A 22,252-nucleotide genomic window follows, 5' to 3' on the forward strand; every position below is an offset into this window, starting at 1 on the left:
CACATGGGTTACAGAGGATTGAACTCAGGTTAACAGCATGCAAGGCAAATGCCCTACATGCTGTATTACTTCTTTGGCCTCATTTATTTACAAGTTAATATCATGTTCTTTTAACATAATAATTTAGTTTTGTGGCACCAGTTTATTTAACATTAATTTAAGTGGCACATATTAGTCTTTTGAGTTGATATATACATGTTAAACACAACTTTTATGGCACATCTATGCGGTTTTTTAATTTTGAAATATAAATATAGATTCTATGAACAAACTTCTGCAAAGGGCTTTTCCTATTATTATTTTTTGTCTCTTTGGTTTTTGGTCACACCCAGCAGTGCTCAGGGTTTACTTAGTCCTGGCTCTGTTCTCAGGGGTATCTCGTGGTTATTCTTGGGAACCATATTTGTCTTACTGGGGATTGAACCAGGTTGGGACTGCATGCAAGGCAAGTGGTGTTTAATGTATACTGCCTCCCCTTTGCATATTTTCGTTTAGGGATAGAGTTTCAGAAGTGAAACCCCTCCCCCCTGAAAAGAAGCAATTGAAGCCACTTTAAATAATATAATCAAGTAGATTAGAAACATTGGTGAGTAGCATTTGGAGGATGGGAGAATGAAAAGAAACAGCATCCAATTAAACAAGACATGCTGGTAACATGTGTTGGCAATTGCAGAACTTTCTATGATCCATGACTAGGTAACAGTAGAGCAAGTGCATGATGTTTCTGACATGGAGGCAGTCACTGCAGAGATTTTGAGGAATCTTTTGTTCTTCATTAAGAAGTAGTTTTTAGAGCAGGGGTCTCAAACTGAATTTACCTGGGGCCACAGGAGGCAAAGTTGGGGTGATCCTTGAGTGCAAAGTCAGTAGTAAGCCTTGAACATTGGGGGGTGTGACCCAAACAACTAAAACAAAACAAATAAAGATTCCTCTAGGGCAGAGCCACAAAATGTTGTATGGAGGGCCACAATCAGCCTGCGGGCCTCGAGTTTGAGACCCCTGTTTAGAGGATGGAACAATAATATAGTGGATAGAGTGCTTTGCCTTGCATGTGGCCAACCTTCGTTTGACCCTTGGCACCCCAGTTGGTCCCCCAAATTCTGTCAGAAGTGAAGAATTTATTCCTGATTGGAGAGTCAGGAGTAATCCCTGATAACCACCAGATATGGCCCCCAACCAAACAAACAAGCTAAAAAAGAAGTAGTTTCCATGCATGTAGGTGATCCTAGCAATGGCTGCTTTTTGGGAGAAACTACAACTTGACATGAGTCTTCACTGCCAGAATAAAGCTGTTGTTAGACAGATGTTCCTTGGGGATCCACAAATAAGTTATTCCCTGCTCTGGTTCCAGTTCCAGATTGGGCATTTTCCAGATAGCTGACATAAGATATTTTTCTTTCAAGAACCTTCTATCAGGTGAGCAGAAGTCACAATCAAATCACAACAACTTATCCCACATACCTTACTTTCCCAATCATTTCCATGGAAGTCAAGGAGACCTGTTCCATGGAATTTCTACACTTGGAGTATGGGCAGAGTTGCTGTATGAGAACTGTTATTCCTGTGGACAGGACAAAATTGAGGTAACTTTCAGTAATTTAGTACTTCTGTTCAGGGGCATATCTGGAAAATGTCAATTCTACCTATATCTGTTGACCAAATCAAGCCACCTGATAGCTGGAAAATATATCCCCTGCCTCCAATGTTCTGAAACATTCACAAGAGAGAAATGTGTAGTTGAGATCCAGATACTATGAACAATAATAGAGTCTACCATCAGTTTGCTGAAATTGAACTTTCTGATACTCAGCCACTGCCTTGTCCAATTCCTTGAACCAGAATTTATGCTGATTATATGCAATGCTAGTGTGAGAGTTGGAGAATTGCACACATTGGTCTACATATGGCCAACTCTGCCACCACATTGTCTCCTACACACCATCAAGAGCAACTCCTAAACACACAGCTAGTAGTAGTCCCTGAGCACTACCATATGGCCTAGGCTTTTCTGTTTCCTATAACACTCCCCCTTGTTGTCCCACACAAATCAAAGACTCAGATGTAATCAAATTTTCAGAAATAAGCTTTCCAACCTTGTATGTGGCATGCATTATCTTGGGCCTTGCTGCACTGTACCCGACGATGGTTTCTGAAGATACAGTATCTTCCACCCACGTGCTCTTTTTCACCCTTCTCTCCTCCATAAAATAGTGACAGCCTTCTCTTCTTCCCCGCTTTTCTTTTTTCAGCAAGTCTACAACTCATTGTAGGATAATGAATAGAATGTTCTGGGGAAATGCTGCGTGATTTCCAAGTCCCAGAGCTTCTTCCTGATTCTTGTGCAATACTTGCTCTTGGGGAAGTTAGTTCCCCTATAGAGAGCTTGAGCACCTGTGGGACATTATTCCACCATTCTGGTCCACAGCCACAGCTCAGCTTAGCCTCTTGTGTGATGAATCGTCTGTTTTTCAGCCCCTTGTTCTTGTTGATTTTGGGACCAAAGTCCAGGGAAAGACTATCTGATTGTTCATGCTTAGACCTGTACCCTATTCCACAGTTGGACACATTTACTCTGAGTGCTAACTTTGAGGAGAGTAGATCTGGATGGAGAACTGATCAACGTTGCTCAGGAAAGAAAAGAGCAGAGACAAGTTAGCTTGGCAAAAGTTCACCACAGAATCACCTGAGTCAACTGTTAAACATGCAAATGTCATCTTCACAAGGTTCCATGGTTGACCCTAATTATCTCTCTTCAGCTTCCCTGTCAGAAGCCTCATGGAACCTTCATTCCAGCTTTTTTTTTGTCAAGGCTTTACATGCAACCTGTGTGTTGCTGCCTCTTAGTTTATGTCCCCCTCCATTATCCTCTTGATCTCTTTATCTGAAGCTAAACTTTTACCTCTGTGACAGCCAGTAGACATCCCACACTTCAGTGGGATGACTGCAACACCAGTCTTTCTTTTCTCAAATCTGTTGCTTTTGTCATCTTCCCCACATCAGGCAATGCTGCTCCATATCTCATTTTCCTTGGGTCAATTGAAACATTCATGACTTCAACTTAACAAAATGTGTCAGGTGTACCTTCGGAATGTATCAGAGACTCACCCCTTCAGTGCTCCAGTTCTGATCCATAGCAAATTTGTAACTCTTGTCACTTGATTACTGTAGCTTCCTTCTAACCACCACCACCCCCCCCCCCCCGTTTCTACATTTATCAGGCAGTAAGGAATCTGTTAAAGCATGTGCTTGCCCATTGAACTATCATTGCCCACCCAACTCCTTTACTAGTCTCTCTGGCTCCCAGTTTTGTTTTGTTTTTTTTTAACAAATTCCTAGATGATCTCCATACAGTTAATTTGTAAATTCCTTTTGACAACTTCTCTTTTCCTATAAAGATTTAAATTCAGCTTTATTCAGGGTTAGGTAAGGATAATGGGATGGGGGAGATGAAAGGCGTGGTCATTCAGTTGCCTATTTGTGGCTCTGGGAAGTTGTGTTCTGGGATTTGTTGGAAGGAAGAAAAGTATGTTTTTGTTTCAAGGTGCTCAGGTTCTCAGTCATGTGACAATTATGACATAGCAAGCCAGCCTCTCAAACATGGACCAAGTGCAGGGACAGCCTTACCTCCTCCTTTCGGCCAGCAGTGTGCACTTGCAGATTTAGAAACTGCCAGTTTGAAGTTTGAAGTTTTGGTTGCATTCTGGAGTGGCCTGTTGTCCCAGTGGGAGGTGTGTGTGTGTGTGTGTGTGTGTGTGTGTGTGTGTGTGTGTGTGTGTGTGTGTTATGTGATGTGATGTGATCTGATGTGATGTGATGTGATGTGATGTGAGACGAGCCATAAAGTGCCTAATGAGGGGGTTTGCTGTCAAGAAGTTGGGAGAACTGGGCTCTATTTCTTCAGGTGGGTGGTTGGGACTTGGGCATTTGGCATATTTCCTAATCCTTCACAAACATACACACACACACACACACACACACACACACTGCACATTTTGTATGCTCTTGTTTCAACCACACTTCTCCCTATCTGTGACCATCAGATAGCAGATGCAAAAGATCTGGGTTTGGCCAGTAGCCTCCAGAGCATTTATGAGCTTATCTGTAGAACTCTGAGTGCCTGAAAAGAAAGCTGCTGGGGAAACATAATATATTATTAATAAAATGTTAGAAAATAGCATTGCACCCTCTGCTAATAACAGTTGCTGTTGAAGTAGCTCGAACACACAGGAGCCTGACAGCATTAAAGGAAATATAACTGCAGTGTATTTGAACTTGTAGCATGTTTAAGGGTAAATGAAAATAGGTCTGAAAAATAGATTTTAGCATATGCATAGGTTTATTTGTGAATAAGATATAACTATAGTTACAATTCCATTTTAATAAATCAAATCATGAATTTCTTTTGACTTTAACTTAAGAGCTGTTTTAAAATGTGACCTATTCCATAGTTGAAATATTTTTATTACTCTCTTGTATCATTTTATTAATTATCTTTATTTTTTTTCTCCTCTTGAAATTTTATTTGTCATTACTTGGCACTATTATTTCAGGGGCATTACTAAAATTCTCTATGTACGAGGGCTGACTGTATCCACTATCCCAGTTTCAGTGTCCATCCTCTGGCCTAAAACCCCTTTTGATCCCCTGCAACAGACCTCCAAGTTTCTCCCCTTATCACCATACTTTTCACCAACTGTTTGAGTAAGCTTTGTTATGTTTTGTTATATTTTACAACTAATTTGTTTTAGTTATTTATATTTCACATTTAAGTGCAAGCATCTGGAAATTGTCTTCCACTTGCTAAATTGTTTCATTTAGCCTAATTACTTCAGGCTTCATTCATTGTGTCCCCAATGGCACAATTAAATTATTTTATTGGAAAACTAGTATTGCATTGGCTATTGATACCAATTTCTCTATCTGATCATCTTTTGATGGGCCTGCAGATTGATTACATGTTATGAAGGGACGTGTAGTGTGGTACAAATAAACTTGCAAATCAATATTTTCTTTTCATATTAGTATATATCTCTGGATTCATTGTATTACTTCCTGCCATTGTATAAAAAGGCATATCTGAACTGGGATAATAGTAAAGTGGATAGGATGTTTGCCTTGCATGCAGGAGAAGGGGGGTAGATTCCTGGTGTCACATATGGTACCCTAAGTACCACCAGAAGTAATTCCTGTATTCAGAACCAAGTCTAACCTCTGAGCATTGCCTGATGTGTGTGGCCTCAAAATAAAACAAAGTGAAAGGTATTTCAATTAAAAAAGCCTGGGAAAGTAGCTCAATGAGCTTCAGAATATGCTTTGTATGTGAAAGTCCTAGGTTTGATTTCAAGAACCATATGGTTCCAATAGCACTACTGAGGCAACCCCAGACCACCTGAGTCAGGAGTAGCCCAGAGCTTTGATGGTTGTATATATATATATATATATAAAAAAGAACCTCTTGCTGTTTCCTATTGAGTTCTAGATTTTACATGTCCATCAATAGGGCCCTAGGATTCCTTTTTCTTTACACCTTTGCCAACATGTGCTGTTTTTAATGTTTTATCTGGGCCATTCTCGTAGGTGTGAGATGATATCTTACTGTGGCTATGATTTGCACTTTCCTAATGTTAACCATTTCTTCATTGAATCTATAGATTATATATATATGTCTTCTTTAGAGATATATCTTTTCCAGTATCCTCAATTAGATTGATTGCTTTTTTTGGTTTGCTAAGTTGTCTGAATTCTTGTTTGAATATCAGCCCCTAGTTAGATGGTTGATATGCAAATGACTTCTCCAAGTTGCTGGTATGACATTTTTGTCTTTATCTTTGCTTTGCTTGTAGAAGCCTTTTAATTAGCTTATTTAGTTGTTCATTTGGGAGTGGCTTTTCAACCAGGGATCAGGAGGCCTGAGATCTCACTGTCAAATTTTTGACAAACAGGATACCTGTGGCATGTGGGATCCTCAGTGACTATCATGGTTATGGGGCCTCCTTAGCTGCACCCAGCCATGATCAGAGAATGTGGTGCCAGGAATAAAACCTGGGTAACTGCTGTATTATCTTCCAGTTCCTGTAGAAGCTTTTAGATTTGATGCCATTGCATTTACTTGGATGCATAAGAAATTTTCCCCTGGTTGGTGGTCATTGTTGCTCCTTCAATTCCATAGTTCTGCATTCGTGCATTAGAGAGAGAGAGAGAGAGAGAGAGAGAGAGAGAGAGAGAGAGAGAGAGAGAGAGTTGACTGAATGATCTATTCTTTTGTCAGCTAATGATCCTGTTTATTACTCAGTTATACCTGGGCACCTGCTACCAACATCTGTGGACACTGAGAAAGGCAAGTGTAGTTATTTCCCATATGGAATTTGTGGTTAAAGATGTATAAGCAGGATATTATGTAGAACTAGGGCAAGAGTGATAGTACAGGTGATAGGGCACTTACTTGCCTTTCATGTGGCCAATCTGGATTTGAACCCAGCATCCTGTATATATAAAGAGAGCCTGCCAGAAGTGATTTCTGAGTGCAGAGCCACGAATAGTCCCAGACTATTGCAGGACATGGCACAAACAAGCAAGTAAAACAAAAAGCAAACAAAGCCAAAAAAAAAAAAACCAAAATAAAGAAAATTATATTGTTCTACCCTGGGAGGTCTGGAACAAGTAGTAGATTTGGGTATAATAACATTATTATTATTATTAAAAATATAATATAATTTTAAGGATAGAGCTGAGTAATTTTTTTAAAAAGGGGGTAGTAGCCTAAATAAAGTTGAAAATCTAGTCCTTTATATATAAGGACAAGTAGAATGATCTAAGTGTACTTATTGTCCATTTTTCTGGTATTCTGCCTGCAACACTCGGCAGACAGATTCCTATAGCCTCCCTGCTCTTGGCCAGGAGAAAGCTCAGACCCTTGCTCCTTTTCCTCCTGGGAGAAGAATAGAGATGGCACCTTCATGAAAATACTGTGTTGAAGGCCTAGCAGTCAAGTGGTGAATTTCCCATTTTGTGTCAGGAGAGCAGTTGAACAAACATACTTCCAGGTCTCCTAGGGACCTGTACCCCTTTCCTTCCTCCAGCTGGTAGCTGGGGGAGGTGTCTCTCCCTTTTGGCCTCATTTCAGAAAATTATGTGCTTCCTACCAGACCCAGACTCAGAACAATTGAGCACCTTCCATGCTCCCTAAACCATGATTTTGTTAGCATTCTCCCTGGTTCAGAAAAATGATGTGTGCTTCAGGACTAAGAACTTAGTGAGTGGCTGCATTTCTCAGAAAGGATGAACCAAAGTTTTTGACTGTGAAACTCGGGATTTTTTTGAACAAAGCAAAAATCATAACACAAAACTTAACTTGGTGGCTTATTCTAAGATTAGACTATCTCCCACCTAATTGGATCTCCAAAGTCCCTTTAGGGGTAGAAATTGGATATTGGAGTGACAGGCAGAAAGCCCATAACTGTCTTCTCCAGGGGCATGCACAAGGCTCAGTCACTTTTTGGGGAATCATTGATTTACCCAAGTCCTGATTTTTCAGTCTCTCTATTGAAAGGCCTCTCCCAAGGGTGTCATCTCTTCGCTTATGTATGGCTCCTTTATTGGTTAGAATCTCCTTTGTTTCAATAACCATAACTGTGATTACTAGCTCTAGTCTCATGCTTCACACTAGCATTCTTCACTCTTCCCTGTGTGGCATTGTTTTACTTATTGTCCAAAATTTTAATTTTCCTATTCTTGGATAAAGATCCCCCAGCCAATTCACTGTGAAGATGTATAGCTGTCATGACAACCATCCACTTGGCTTAGAGGGCCAAGGTGTTATTTGTTCAAGATGGTACCACAGCCCCAGCACATTTATTCTTTTTCCTACATCTCAGTGATCTTTTGTGTTTCACCTCATCCAGTATTCATCCCTTATTCTTGCCTTTGTGCTTCAAAGAACAAAAACTAAAGCTAGAGTGTGATTAGAATCCAAGAAGCTTTGTTTACCTGGCCCGGAACATGCCACTCTGTGTTGTATGGATAAATGTGAGTAATGTTATTAGTTTGTGAAAAATGATTTTCTTTAATCTCTGAGGGGAAAGCATCAAGGAAACTTTCAAATAAAATAGAGAGAGCCAGAGAGAGTGAACTATCAGTAAGGTACTTGCCTTGCTTGCTGTTGACCTGAATTCAATCCCTAGCACTCTATACGATCTTCTAAGCCCTGTGTGAGTAATCCCTGAGCATAGAGCCAAAAACTAGTACTGAGCACTAGCAGATATGGCTTCAAAATCAAAATAAATAAGTATATAAATAAATAAATACAAGAATTCAAATAATGGTGATATTATCTTGGGACCAGAATGAGGAGCTGACTATAGCCACTATTATTATTCCAGTGTTTTTTCTTTGTTTTCCCTTCATTTGCCTTTAGATTTTTTTAAATCATATAATTTTCATTAAAACAATGTTTTAACTTTTAACTTTTGCTTTTATAATTTCTCTTGCATGTTGTTGTGTTTGAGTGTCAGAGAAATATCCTGTATGCAGAGGCCAAACTGGCAGCTTTGCCAGCCCCACTCACCAAGGCTCCACCCTTGATTACCCTTGACCACTCTTGGCCATTTTGTCTCTGAGCTAGGTGTCTGGCTGATCTCCTTTTTATGTATTTGCCTTGCATTTATTTTTTTATTTATTTGTATTTATATGCCTATTTTTATATATTTATATATATCACTTATACTCAGTGGTTAACTGAGCCCTGGTAGTGTTCAAGGGACCATATGTGTTGCCTGGAGGTTAGAACTAGGCCTGGATGTATGCAAGTTATGCATCTTAACCCTTATCTAGCTCTCTGGCTCCTCTAATTAATTTTTTTAGAATAACCCTGAATTTCTATAAGCACTCTTTATTTTATATCTCCTTTTTATTGTTGGGAAAATATATTAATGTCAGAAAAGACTTCTTTTTTTCTGTGTGTTGGCCAATACTGTGGATTATTTTGTCATTTTGTAGACTTAAGCTTGATACTTGGGGAACACAGAATCATACTTGAAGAGGTGGGACTACAGTTTGGGTGGGTGGTGGACTTCACTTATGTCTCTCAGCCACATCTCTGAACTCCAATGTGAGTTACTTTCCATACTCTGCATTTTCTCATTTCCCCTTCCCATTGTAACTGCCAGGGAATGGGGACTAAGAGAAGTTTATTTGCTTAGCTATAATTATGCAATAAGTTCAATGGCCAGATGCCTCCAGACAGTTTCCTTTTTTTTTTTTTTCTTGTTAAACTCTGTACTCTACATCTGGAGGGAAAATAAATGTTGCATTTTTTGATCAAGGTTTGCTGTGGGGTGGCATTTGGTTTGCATGATTCTCCTCTGCCAGGACTCCCAGCACATGGTGTTGTGAGTTTATGGAGGCTGAGAAGACCATTTCCTGTGACTGGTGACACATATCTGAATTGTATTCTCCTAAAAAAAAAAGACTCCATGTTCATCCCGAGACTACAAGAAGTTACTGTGGGTATGTTGCAAATATAATTGGATCCCAGTGCTGGTGGTGGCGTCCTTATCCCTGTTGTGTGACCAATATGTGAAGTTCTCCCTGTGAAAATTCTCACTGTTTTGTTTTGTTTTGTTTTGTTTTTTTCAGAGCCTGTGTCATCTTGGGGGTGATATTCCTTCTGTCATCCATATGTATAGTGGTCAAAGCCATCCATGACCTCTCAACAAGGCTGCTACCAGAAGTGGTAAGGGTTTTCTTCTTCATTTGCAACCATTTCTAGAGGTATTAGACTTCTGTCACCATAGGGTGACAGAGGGAGATGGGAAAATGGAAGGAGAAATATTTGCAGAATGTAAATGACTTGCAAAGACCTCAAAAATTTGGGCTGGTGCTAAGTTGATCCCTCTTCTTAGACCTTTTGGGTCATCATCTTTTAAAGCAAGATGCTTCAGTAGTTAATTTTACTTTGTATTGTTTTTGGTAAGAGCCACTCCCTATATACGAGGAGCTGCCAGGACATATTTGACAGTGCTCTGGGGATTAAACTCAGAAACTTGTACATGCTATGTATATGACTTACCATCTGAACTGTATATCCAAACTTAAAGCTGGGACCATTTTTTTATGACAGAGTGATATGATCCATGCTTTTTGAACCATTTGTTCTATGTCCAGTCTGAAATTATTTCAAGAAGAACTTTTTTGCTCCTCAGTTTAGTACATCAATCTATTCATGTTATATTTTCTGCACAACTAACATTTGGATGCATAAACAAAAGACCAGTGCTTCATATTAGAGTTCCTTTGACAGTTTTTTTTTCTGGGTGAGAATCATTACCTGAACCTTGATTATTTTCCCTCTGCCCTTCATGAGTGCTCAGAAATACTTTTACAATTTCTCACCAGGTAATCATAGCAAGCAGCTGATGCACTTATTAGGTGATGAAAAATGCTTCTTTTTGCCAAGGTGCATAGGGAATTAGGTACAAAATTGCAGGCTCTTATTTTTGGATGGGATCTAATTTGAACTCATTAGGTGCATTATATTATTAAATTACAGATTTTACTTTGAGAAAAATGTATGTGAACCCTTTTGTGATGTGAGGTCTTACATAGGTGTATGTGCATACCCAGGCATGCATGTTTTTAGTGGTCATGGAAATGAAGTGAGAAGTATACTGCATCAAGTACAGGCCTGAAAGCAACTATTTCAAGTTACCCCACTTCCCTACATTAAACTGAGGTTAGAACCATTTCTTTATTTCCTTACCAAAATCTTCATTATTCATCACGCTGCTATCTAGGCAGAGGCTGCTCATTGTTAGGAAGGAAAGATTGATTAAGGAAGAAGTATTCCTATCTCAGGTTTTCAGTCTTTCTCAGTAGTGGACAAAGCAAAAGCAAACATTGCTATTACATTTACTCCATGCTCTTCATCTCCTAATGTGTTTTCTAACTCTGATCTTCCTATAGTCCCAGGATTCTTGATTTCTTTTACTTTTTTTCTCCATCACATTTGCTCTCCTGTGCTCCATTCTGTCAGAATCCAACTTCATTGTAAAATCTAGACATGTCATCATCACAAGGGTGATTAATGAAGTCAGTAAGATAAACCTTTTCTGTATTTTTGCAGAGGAGGAAACAGGCCTGCACTCTAGGAAATGTTTATTGGCAGGAGTTCTCAGCACTAGGTTGGTTCAGACATTCATCTATTTAAGCGTTAAAAATTAATTTCTCGAAAAGAAAATTTGATATGATATACATCTCTGGGTTTATGAGCTCTTACAGAGACCCTATTTGCTCTCTAGTTAACGGAACCATTTTCATCGGGGAATAGTTCCATAATCTGTGGTGCAGATACTCAAAAGAGTGGCGGCTCAGTGACTGAAATTTCATACTGAGGAATAATATTAAAATAGTGCTCCAGGTGGGGTTCAGAGAGGGTGAAAAGTGCCATAATTTTGCCTTAGGAAAATGTATCCCTGCTGCATCTTTGCGTTCTGCTATGAGATTTAAACCTAATGTTTAAATTTATGCCCTAAACTCAAAGATCTTCTCAAATCTTAAAGAAAAAACATACAGTAGTTTTGTTGGTTCCATTCAAATATGCAGCCTCTGATTTCGAAAGATAACAAAGTTTCCTTGAAGCTTTCTCAAACTCCTCTCCCTAGAGGAGAAACTTTTTGATCAGCTACATGGTTCTTGAGGTCAATATCAGTTCACCTAGGTTGTAGTTTATGATATTTTTGTCCTGAGTCTTTGGATTACTTCTTTTTCAAAGTTTGGGGAAACCTACAGACTAGTCCAAAAGTCCCAGTCCCTGTCCTGCAGGTAATATCAAATAAGTGTCTATTCACAATGCCTTCTTTAAGGGGATCAGGAGATAGTTTGGTAATTAAAGTGCGTACCTAGTATCCTCCCAGCCCAGGCTTTATTTTCAGCACCACATTGTCCTCTTAGTACCGTAGTACCCCTGGGTTGGCCTGATTTTTTCCTAACACTATCCTTAGGGTTTTTTTTGTTTGTTTGTTTGTTTTTTTTGTTTTTTGGGCCACACCCGGCGGTGCTCAGAGGTTACTCCTGGCTGTCTGCTCAGAAATAGCTCCTGGCAGGCACGGGGGACCATATGGGACACCGGGATTCGAACCAACCACCTTTGGTCCTGGATCGGCTGCTTGCAAGGAAAACGCCGCTGTGCTATCTCTCCGGGCCCTATCCTTAGGGTCTTGCTTCAAACAACCACCTGGTTGGCTCAGAATTATTGGGCCCCAAAGCCAAAGAGCACCAGTTGGGAGGAATCCCCCATGAAAACTAAGTAGTCAGATGACCACAGAAGTCAGTCCTTCAAATACAAAAACTTGTCAATATGTGTGGCAATAGAACTTGTGATGACTCTCAAATTAGGGTTTACCATCCTGGTCTATTTGTACATAAATATAGACCTAGGGTTGTCAGATATTTTGTGTTATTTTTATGTTTTATGTCAAATATATATGTGTGTGTGTGTGTGTGTGTGTGTGTGTGTGTGTGTGTGTGTGTGTGTGTGTGCTTTCTTATGTTTTCTTGCTTTTCGCCACACTTACTGCTATACAGGGATTATTCCTGGTAGTTCTTAGGGGGAAAATATGGTGCCAGTGAACAAATCCAGGACTACCACACACATAAAACAGATACACCAGCCCTTTGAAACATTTCCAAAATCCAGATGTCCAGACTTTTAAAAGATCTTGGAAACCTATTTAATGTGAAGTCAGTTGGTAACTAATTAACAATTTTGAAAAATCTCATTGGGAGTGGGTGGACAATTATATACAGACCAAATAAAACTTGTCTCTTAGCTATTCATGACATGTTGCATTGAAACTGGGGAAAAAAGTAGTTAGATCCTTGATGCCATAAATTTAGGTGGGGGTCCCTGCTTTATTGTTGTCTTCAATTGCAGGGTTGCCCTTTTATATATATGAAGTCTATTTAGTGACTGTGAGTCTATGGAAAATACTTTTCTCTTTCTAGACAGCTTCAGCTTTCTTTTGCATGTCAGCTGCTTATTTCTCAGTGAGGATAATTGCAAGAATGGATAAATTTGGATAAGAAAACTATGCAGTTAGGAATTTCCCAAGCATGAAAGTAATTGGCTTGGCACCATGGTGGGGCTTCCTGCTACTTGGCATTTTACTGGAGCCTGGCTCTCCAGGAAGCCCCAGATGGGTGTCTGTGGTGACTGCTTGAAAAGACATCACGAGCAAATGGCATTAAGTCTGCCTTCTTACAGCATGCCCATGGCCCTGTAACAACATTACTTATTGTTAATGAAATAGATTCTAAATGAGCCTCCTCAGGAATCTAGATAAACTCAAGTTCTAGAGTCAGAAGGAAGAATGTGCAGTGGTCTTGATATGTAAGCAATAATGCTTGCCTGTTCTCTGTGTGTTGTTTAGCAAAGACCATCATCTTCCTATTATCACCCTCTCCCACCCCATATACACACTCTCGCTAACAGGAAAAGAAAATGGTTTGTTGCTTCCTGAGGTGGTCAGCCAGTTGGTAGCAACTTAGATTTGAGTTGTCTCCTAGTAAGGGCTTGCAGTGCTATAGCTTTTTGTTTGTTTTTGTTTGGGGGCCATATCCAGTAGTGCTCAGCACTTACTCTGTGCTCAGGGGATCACTTTTGTCAGATTCAGGGGACCAGGCTGAAAGTTGAACCCAGGTCAGCCACAAGCAAAGCAAGCACCCTATCCACTGCACTATCGTTATAGGAAGTTGGAAAACCACCAGCCTCCTTCTTATAACTGTTTGTCTATGGATGACTTTGAGAGACAGGAGCTAGTGTAAAAGGTTGAAAACCTATGGCTTATATGGTTCTGCTTTCTCTGGCTTTTTTTTTTTTTTTTTTTGCTTAATACCTTAATCCATCTGCCAAAAAGTTCCTACACTGGCCAGTCAGGGTCATCTCCCGAAGTAGACAAGCCTTTTCTTACTTCTTAAGTCTGACTTGTCTGTTATTTTTTTCATGTCCAGGGCCATCCTAAAGGGACTGTCCCACCTCCAGCTGACCTTTCTAGCTGCTTCTCCCCTGACCTGAACACACAGTGTCTAGCTTTCAGTCATTCACTTGGGCATGCATCCATTCCCTCATCTTTCAGAAACTCCTCAGGCAGATTCAGCAAGAAACAATGAAAAATGTAGAAAGAATATGTAAAAAAAAATGTAGAAGGAAATAGAGTAGTCATGGAGTTTTGTGGGAGGGAAGCACTTTAAAGGAAACTGCATAGCATGTTGCAAGGGCAAATCTTTGGGACTTGTGGATTCCCTTGTTCTTATCTGTGTTGCTGAGCTTTCCTACACTGAACTTTCTCGCATGGAAAATGAATACTTTGCTTATATCAGAAGTTTATGATAGGAATCCAAGGAGCACATTTTTTCAAAGATAGTTGTTATTAAAAGACTGCTGCCCTGATGGCTTCAACTCCTAATGTTCTCATTTGAGGGTTTTGGGATCACAAACCAAAGTTGTCTAAGGTTGTGACCAGCAGAAATTTTAGATTGGGATCCTTGGATCTTTTATTTTTTCCCCTCTGGCTTGTTGAAACTGGCCTTTTCTCTATGGAATCTTGTGACCATTTGAGGACAGTCTTCTAGAGAACTCTATAACACTATCTGTAATTAGAAGATATGTATTAAGTATTGTGGCTAACAAATCATATCTCCTTTCCAAATTATATTTCCTTCCTCTAAGCAGGTGTCATGCCTCCTTCAACACAGTAGTGTTTCGTGAACCATGAAGAATATCAGGAATGTGGACACGTGCTACATACTAGATCCATTCTTTAAAAGAAAGAAGCCATTGTTCTTGGTTTCATAGTGGCTGTCATTGAATTTTCTCTTTTCCCTGTTGGATCACTTGTGAGCATCTTCTGCCCTCAGTGATCATTCCTTATTTAGTATGAGCTCTTGACCAGTGTCTGTTGAACTTTTTAAGTGATCTGGTGATGGAAATTGTGACTACAGTATTACTGCAATGTAAAGGGTCACAGATTGACAATAAATAACTTATGACCAAATGTTGTTGACAATACTTTGATGATGATGATGCTACTGATGATGTTAACAAAAATTTCCATTGCACTCTCTGCTGATCCACAAATGTTTTGTCTGGCAATGGAATTGCCATCAAAAAACAATAATAGCCAGAGTTTTGTCATTGTTCTATAAAGCCCTTGACATCTATAGGGGTTTATTTTGCTTCAAAGGAGCTCACAGTTGGGGAGAGACCTATTAGCCTATCAATACATTTTTTATATGTGGAGATGAATTGTGATAGCAGCCATTGTATGGAAAATGAGAATACTTCCACAATCTAACCTGCATGTGGGAGAAGTGTGCTGGGACTTGACTGGAGCTCCAGTCGACTTTCATATGACATATGGAAAAAGATTGACATGGCAGTGATGGGGAGGAGCTGGAGTGAAGCTTGAGGAAATTGGGATAGGCAGTGCCACAGGCTTGATCTCATCTTGTTCTCTCATGTTTATGTCCTTTGTTTCCTATTTATGCAACAGTTTCTGAGTAGGACAAAGAATTCCATAGGAAAATCGAGGTGGTGAGGCAAATGAAAGCAAGCCAAAAAATAACTTGGTGTTGTAAATCAGAAATGAATACTCAGCAAACTTTCATTTTTTTGTTGGGGGCGGCACACCTGGCAGTGCTCAGGAGTTACTCCTGATTCTGTACTCAGGATCACTCTTGGAGAGGGACCATATGGAATGCTGAGGAATGAACCTGGACTGGCCATATGCAAGGCAAGCAACAACTCATTGTTCTATCTCTCTAGTAGCACAGTTCTTCTTATTTCTTCTTTTTACAAAAGAAACCCAGGGGGAATGGTTTAACTATTCTTAGCCTTATTCTTTTGTAAAATGAAAATAACACCAGCAACTTCTTTGGAGGATTGTTAAGAAAATAAAACAAGAAGGTGTTCGGCCAAGAGATAACACAGTAATGAGGCCCATGCCTTGCATTCTTTTGATTGTGGTTTGATGCCATGACCTCCTATGCATCACTATATGTAGTTCTGAGGTGTTTGAGCACTACAGCGTGACCTACTGGTTCCTGATCACCCAGGACTCTTCCAGCAATGCATCCGCAAGGCTTTACATTGAATCATTGGCCAAGTTGGTCAGGTATTTCTGGGAGTAGTCTCACATGACTCCTGAGCACTATTTTGGAGGTCCCCAAAACAAGTAAACAAAAATGTAGACAGTGTATTTATTAGTTAGCTATTGAATGAATGTTAATTAATTTGTTGGACTAAAATGGAGAGACTTCTAAGAAAGTTGGTGGACCTTTTAATGCCTTTAGTTTTTGAGGCTTAGAACCTTTTTTTTTTTTTTTGTGGTTTCTGGGTCACACCCTGCAGTGCTCAGGGGTTTTTCCTGGCTCCGTGCTCAGAAATTGCCCCTGCAGGCACGAGGGACCATATGGGACACGGGATTCTAACCAATGACCTTCTGCATGAAAGGTAAACGCCTTACCTCCATGCTATCTCTCTGGTCCATGAAGCTTAGAACCTTTATGGAAATATCTCAGGCATACTATTCTCTGCTCAGGTTGGGCAATCCTATAGTTTTCTATAATTTCTGCATCCAACACAGCAATAGATATTCATCTTGCAGTAGGTTTAGTTCCCAGGCATAGTTCTATATTTAACTTGTGAGTAGTCTTGCTATAGTTTTTTAAATCATACATGGGAAGGATTCTCAGCATTCTCCTATACAAAATCTCCTTTACACTGTTCTCCCAAAACAGATATTTGTAGTGCAGGACTATCAGTGGTGCCCATTCTTGTTATTTCAAACAGAATAATTCCATAATCTCAGCAAGACTGACCTCTTTATTTATCCTAGAGTCACAGACCTAACAGCTTTGAAAACAGAAGAAGCTGAGTGGTAAAGGAAATGGGTTCTGATTGGCTTTTGTGAATTCAAGGAGAACAAACAGTTCAGAAATAGATCCACAAATCTCTGGTCATGTATTTGACTTTTAGACAGAAAGCAAGTCAGCTCAATAGAAGAAAGAAAAGTCTTTGAAATAAATGGTGCTACAGCAACTGAATAGCCAAATGGGGGGAAAAACATACAAAATTTACTCAATGTGAGCCATAAGTCTCAATGTAAGCCCCCAACTTTAAAATTTTGAGACAAAGCAAAAGAAAAAAGTTTTGCAATCTTGGGAAAGGTAAAACTTTCTTAGATATGGTACCCAAAATATGAACTATTTGATGTTTTAAATCTCATCAAAATAAAAATACTTTTGCTTTTCCAGAAAACCATGAAGATAACAAGATAGCCCAGAGTGATTATTGGAAGTTAAGGATTATGTTTTTTGTATGGCAACTCTGGTTTAATTCCTGGCATCACATGATACTTTGAGCACTTCTGGTTACAAGGATAGAGGTCTGTAAGCCATATCAGAGTGTCGTGAGTAATCTTTAGTGCTTTAAGGCCCCAACAACACCACTTCTTGGGCCCTTGCATAGAAACATTCTCTTGGTTAACTTGGAATTGCTGAAATGAACCCCCTAGCATCCCAAGCAATGTTTGGGAGGCCTTCCTACCCATTAAAAAAAGGGCAAGACAAAGCCAGACACTTTGTTCAGTAGTAGAATGCATGTTTCACATATTTGATCCTCTGAATTTTAGCCTGGCACACAAAGAACTAGTATTCATAATGTATAAAGAACAGTTAAATAGAAGACAAATGATAGGCAAAAGACTTAACGCAGATAATTTATGGAACAAATGGCCAATAAGCACAAAACAGAAGTTCACCTTTATTAGATATCAGAGACTTAGAAGTTAACCACTGTATGATACTACTTCATACCCATTGAAATTTCTACTATTAAAACAAATCAAACAAAAATATGTAGCATACCTAGAACTTATAAATTGAGGATGAGAGAAATAAAACCACTTAACAAACAGTTCCATGGTTGTGTCCAAATAATCACCTTTTTTTTAGACTTGTTTAAAATATATGTATCTACAAAGACTTTTACAGTCTTGATTACATTTTTATTTCTAAGGTCAAAACTGGAAGTTACTCATTGCATATCAATAGGCAAATGGATAACTTATGGTATAGGACAATAATAAAAGTATTATCAACTCAAGCAAGAAGATGGATAACTCATAATAGTCAAGTTCCATGCCAGAAACAAGAAATGCAATATCAGCAGTGCTTACTTTGGCAGCACATATACTAAAATTGGAATGATATAAAGAAAATGAGCATGGTCCCTGCTCAAAGGCAATATGCAAATTTGTTAAATGTATTATTTATTTTGTTTTTACTCTATTTTACTCTATTTTTAGCACTTAAAAAAGGAAATATCAGCATTCTTCAACTTTCTTATACTTGCAGACTGGCATTTGTCAACTTTTCATGCATACTGATTCTGAGACCATCAGTTATTATATTTCTTTTACTCAGCAATGCTCAGGGGTTATTCCTGGCTCTGCACTCAATAATCACTCCTGGAGGTGCTCTGGAGACCACATGCCACTCTGAAGATGGAACACAGGTCAACTACATGCAAGTGCCTAACCCACTGTGCTATCTCTCCAGTCCATCAAACTGGCATTTATACCAAGCAATAAAACAGTGATTTTCTACATTTCTGCCATGGAGCAGTGGTTGTAGAATGCAGTATTGTATTATCCTACCTATCTCTCTAGCATTTTAGATGCCAACTACTCTACAGCTAGTACAGATAGAAGTTGCCTCAGATGGCAGTAGAGATGGGAAGAGAAAGATTAAACAATAACAAGGAAACCTTTAAGGATAATGCAAATATTTTCTTGCTATAGCTAATTATTTCATGGGCACAAAAATATATCACTGATCATGTTGTACACTTTAAATACATGCAGTTCAAGTATCTTTTGGTTCTGTGCTTGCCCATGAATTATCTTGCATTACAAGACCAGAGAGAAATCTTGCACAGACCCAGAGATAAATAAATGCTTTAATTTATTGTGAAGTAAGATTTTATTTTCCAAACTGTAACCCACACATTTTAGGACCTGTGTGTTGACAGCACTGCTGAAATTTATAATATAAGTAGACTAAAATATGAAGATAAAGTGTGTATAAGAGAGGAAATAGTTTCACTAGTAACCTAAATATAAGAGCTGTCATCAGAAATACAAAATAAGAAGAGCTTTGCTGAAATATGACTAATCTCATGCAGTTGCCAGAAAAAAAACAAAATGAGTTTTCTGGAGCCTCAGACTCTTGGGCTATTAACCATTGTAAACCTGAATATAGAGGCAGTTCATCTGCTGAGTTCTTTGTGTAGACTAGAGTATTCAGGTGTTACCTAGGAAATGGCTCTATGAGACACTGATTGGTTCTGTTTTCCTTGCTATGGTAGCCTTGGATTTTCATCAGAATATGCCCTGCTATGAGCCGTCTGCCATGCTATTCTATTCTGTCTATTGTACTTTACATTTTCTAATTGAGAAAGAGGCTTTTTAGCTTACATCTCATTAGTCCTTCACTAGATTTCCAAAGTAGAGACATAACCTCGTTGCCATTTATCACAGGGAAACGAATTCTTAGGCAAAGAATTTAAATGACTTCCTCCTGACTATGTAATATCAGTGTAAAACACACTGCACACATTCACACATCTCTCCACTCTTTCTGTTCCATTAATCGCCTCCTGAAGTACCATAGAAAAGAAGACCTTAAAAATCAGTCTTCACGAAAGCTAATTATAGCAGATTCAGTTTGCTGATTGAAAAAATAGGATCTGAGAATTTATTCTTACTGAAGATTTTTCAATAAACTGGAAGTCGAGGGGGTCTATGCCCTACTGAATGGGAATGAACTTTGCCCCAGACCTTTCCTTCCTAGGAGTATTGAACATTTCAACAAGAGGCTTCCAAGAAAACCTGTCTGGGGTGCTCCCAGGTGAGGATCACAGAAGGAAAAGAAACAAAGGAGGGAGGAAAAGATCTCCCTTTCTTTAACCCCAGGGCATCTGAGTATTTAATGATGCTGATGTTTAAAGAAGCAGTTGGATGTCTCTAGATCAAGGTTTTTTCCTTATTTAAATCCACTGTACTTGACCTTAAAAAAATTTTTTTAATCTCTTAGAACTTGTGCTTCCTTCTGAAATGTGAGAATTTAGAACTTCTTAATGGCATTTCAATCTGAAGTTTCATTCTGTGAGGTTTCAAAAGCAATTATTTTGGGGGAAGTAAGAAAAAGTTGTTTATTTAACATTTTAAGTTTGATTCACTTTTCTGAGTACAAGATGAACAAGTCTCATAACGTTTCTTTGTGGTTTTGTTTGTATGTTTGTCTAAAAGGGAACTCATACTTATATTTTCTTGTATTTTTATTTCCCGAGCTATGGCTAAAATCTTCCTGTTGATTTGATATTTCATCATACAGCCCAATAGGATGAAGGTATAGAGTAGGTTTTCCATGCAAAGAGCATCTCTTTCCTATGTGTGACTGCTTCAGCCTCTGTCCCATGAGCAGCATTTTAGAATTATCAGCCTGTGATCAAAATGTGAGTGGTGACAAAGTCACACATTTCACTGGATTGTTAGGGAAATATTTGCTTCTCTGAGAAGCAATATTGGGGCACTGGGTAAGAACAAAACAGAATGAATCCCTAAATATTCCAGTTAAAATAGATTCTAACTAATATATTCCATTTCCCCTACAGAACTCTGCCAAAATAGAACATTAGGATAATAAGGCAGGCCACTTATTTCTTACTTTAATGTGGAGGAGCTGTTTCAAAGGTGGAGGGTATAGGCATATGTAGAGGACACTACTGAGTTTAGAGTTGTGGTCTTCCTGTACTGCTCAGTTTTCCTTTGCTGCTTCATAAAGAAGGCTGCCCTGTTGTTTCAGCCACCTACCACCCTTTATTTGGAATTCCCAAAATTCTACCCTGTCCCTAGTCACCATCTACAGGTGGTATTTTTTTAGTTTTTAGTTTTAGGGAACACTTCCATAATTAGAAGCTAGACCTCACTTGGTACTCAGGAGTGACTCCTGGCAGTACTCAGGGGACCATGTGGTTAAACCTAATCTGGTTATATGCAAAACAAGGGCCTTACCAACTATACTATATTTTTGGTTCCAACCTCCTGTTGGCTGAAAGTGATTTGAATACTTAGCCTCATTATCCTCATAGCATCAAAGGTGGCCTGGTATAGCAGGAACCCAGTAACTTTCATCATATAGGCAGGAGGTCATTAACAATATTACCTAGTAAACTTGTACTGCTCTTCCATAAGAGTGGAACCAGGATTCTTTTTCAAGGATTCTTTTTTCAAGCAGCCAAGGCTGCTTGGATAGGTTTTTGCTTGGAGAGACTGTAGCTTACTTGCACTAACATTGTCTACACTCAGGGACACTAATTCTTTTCTCTTCTTTTTTGGTGTTTGTCATGTCCAATTTTGTGGTCATAATATTTATTTAACAATAAATATTCCTCCTATTATATAGTCATTCCACTATACCTTTGCCCCCCAATCTTACTGATTAGCTTCTTTAAAAATTATATTTATTGGGGCTGGGCGGTGGCGCTGAAGGTAAAGTACCTGCCTTGCCTGCGCTAGCCTTGGACGGACCGCGGTTCGATCCCCCGGTGTCCCATATGGTCCCCCAAGCAAGGAGCAACTTCTGAGCACATAGCCAGGAGTAACCCCTGAGCGTTACCGGGTGTGGCCCAAAACCCCCCCAAAAAATTATATTTATTTAAGCACCATGATTACAAACATGCTTGTAGTTAGAAGAAAATCCCCCTTCACCAATGCAACATTCCCCCAATCAATGACCCCCAACTTCCTCATCCCCAATCTCCTGCCTGTATTTGAGACAGGCATTCTATTTGTCTCAGTCACTACCATTGACATGATAGCTGTTAGTGTAGTTATTTCTCTAACTGTTCTCACCACTCTTTGTGCCTACGTATTTTTGGTTCATTTTTTGGATCATTCTCTAATTTTACTTTAAGCTGTGTCATTAAACTATTTATGTAGGCTTCTTCTTTCATGATCTGTGTTTGCAAAGCTATAAATTTTCTTCTTACTACAGCTTTTGCCGTGTCCCACTTTTCTGATAATTTGTATCCTTATTTGCATTTATTTATAGGAATCTTTTGATTTCCTCTTTGATCCACTTGCTGTTTGGTAGTGAGTTGTTTAATTTCCGGGTGTTAAAGTTTGTCTTTTGTGTA

The 22,252-nt window shown here is 39.1% G+C and overlaps 1 protein-coding gene and 1 non-coding gene across 2 annotated transcripts in view; both read left to right on the plus strand.

The window, feature by feature from the left end:
- The window catches only part of TMEM163 (transmembrane protein 163), a 230,587-nt gene that overhangs the window by 179,075 nt on the left and 29,260 nt on the right, over window positions 1-22,252 (plus strand). Inside the window, exon 5 of the mRNA XM_049773019.1 lies at window positions 9,634-9,730. Coding sequence (XP_049628976.1) covers window positions 9,634-9,730 — 97 coding nt within the window. The remainder of the gene's footprint in view (window positions 1-9,633; window positions 9,731-22,252) is intronic.
- Window positions 18,223-18,329, plus strand: LOC126009848 (U6 spliceosomal RNA). Its single transcript, XR_007496035.1, has one exon. It is a non-coding gene; the product is annotated as a U6 spliceosomal RNA (small nuclear RNA).

The sequence above is a fragment of the Suncus etruscus genome, chromosome 5 (genome assembly GCF_024139225.1).
Source record: "Suncus etruscus isolate mSunEtr1 chromosome 5, mSunEtr1.pri.cur, whole genome shotgun sequence".
NCBI lineage: Eukaryota > Metazoa > Chordata > Mammalia > Eulipotyphla > Soricidae > Suncus > Suncus etruscus.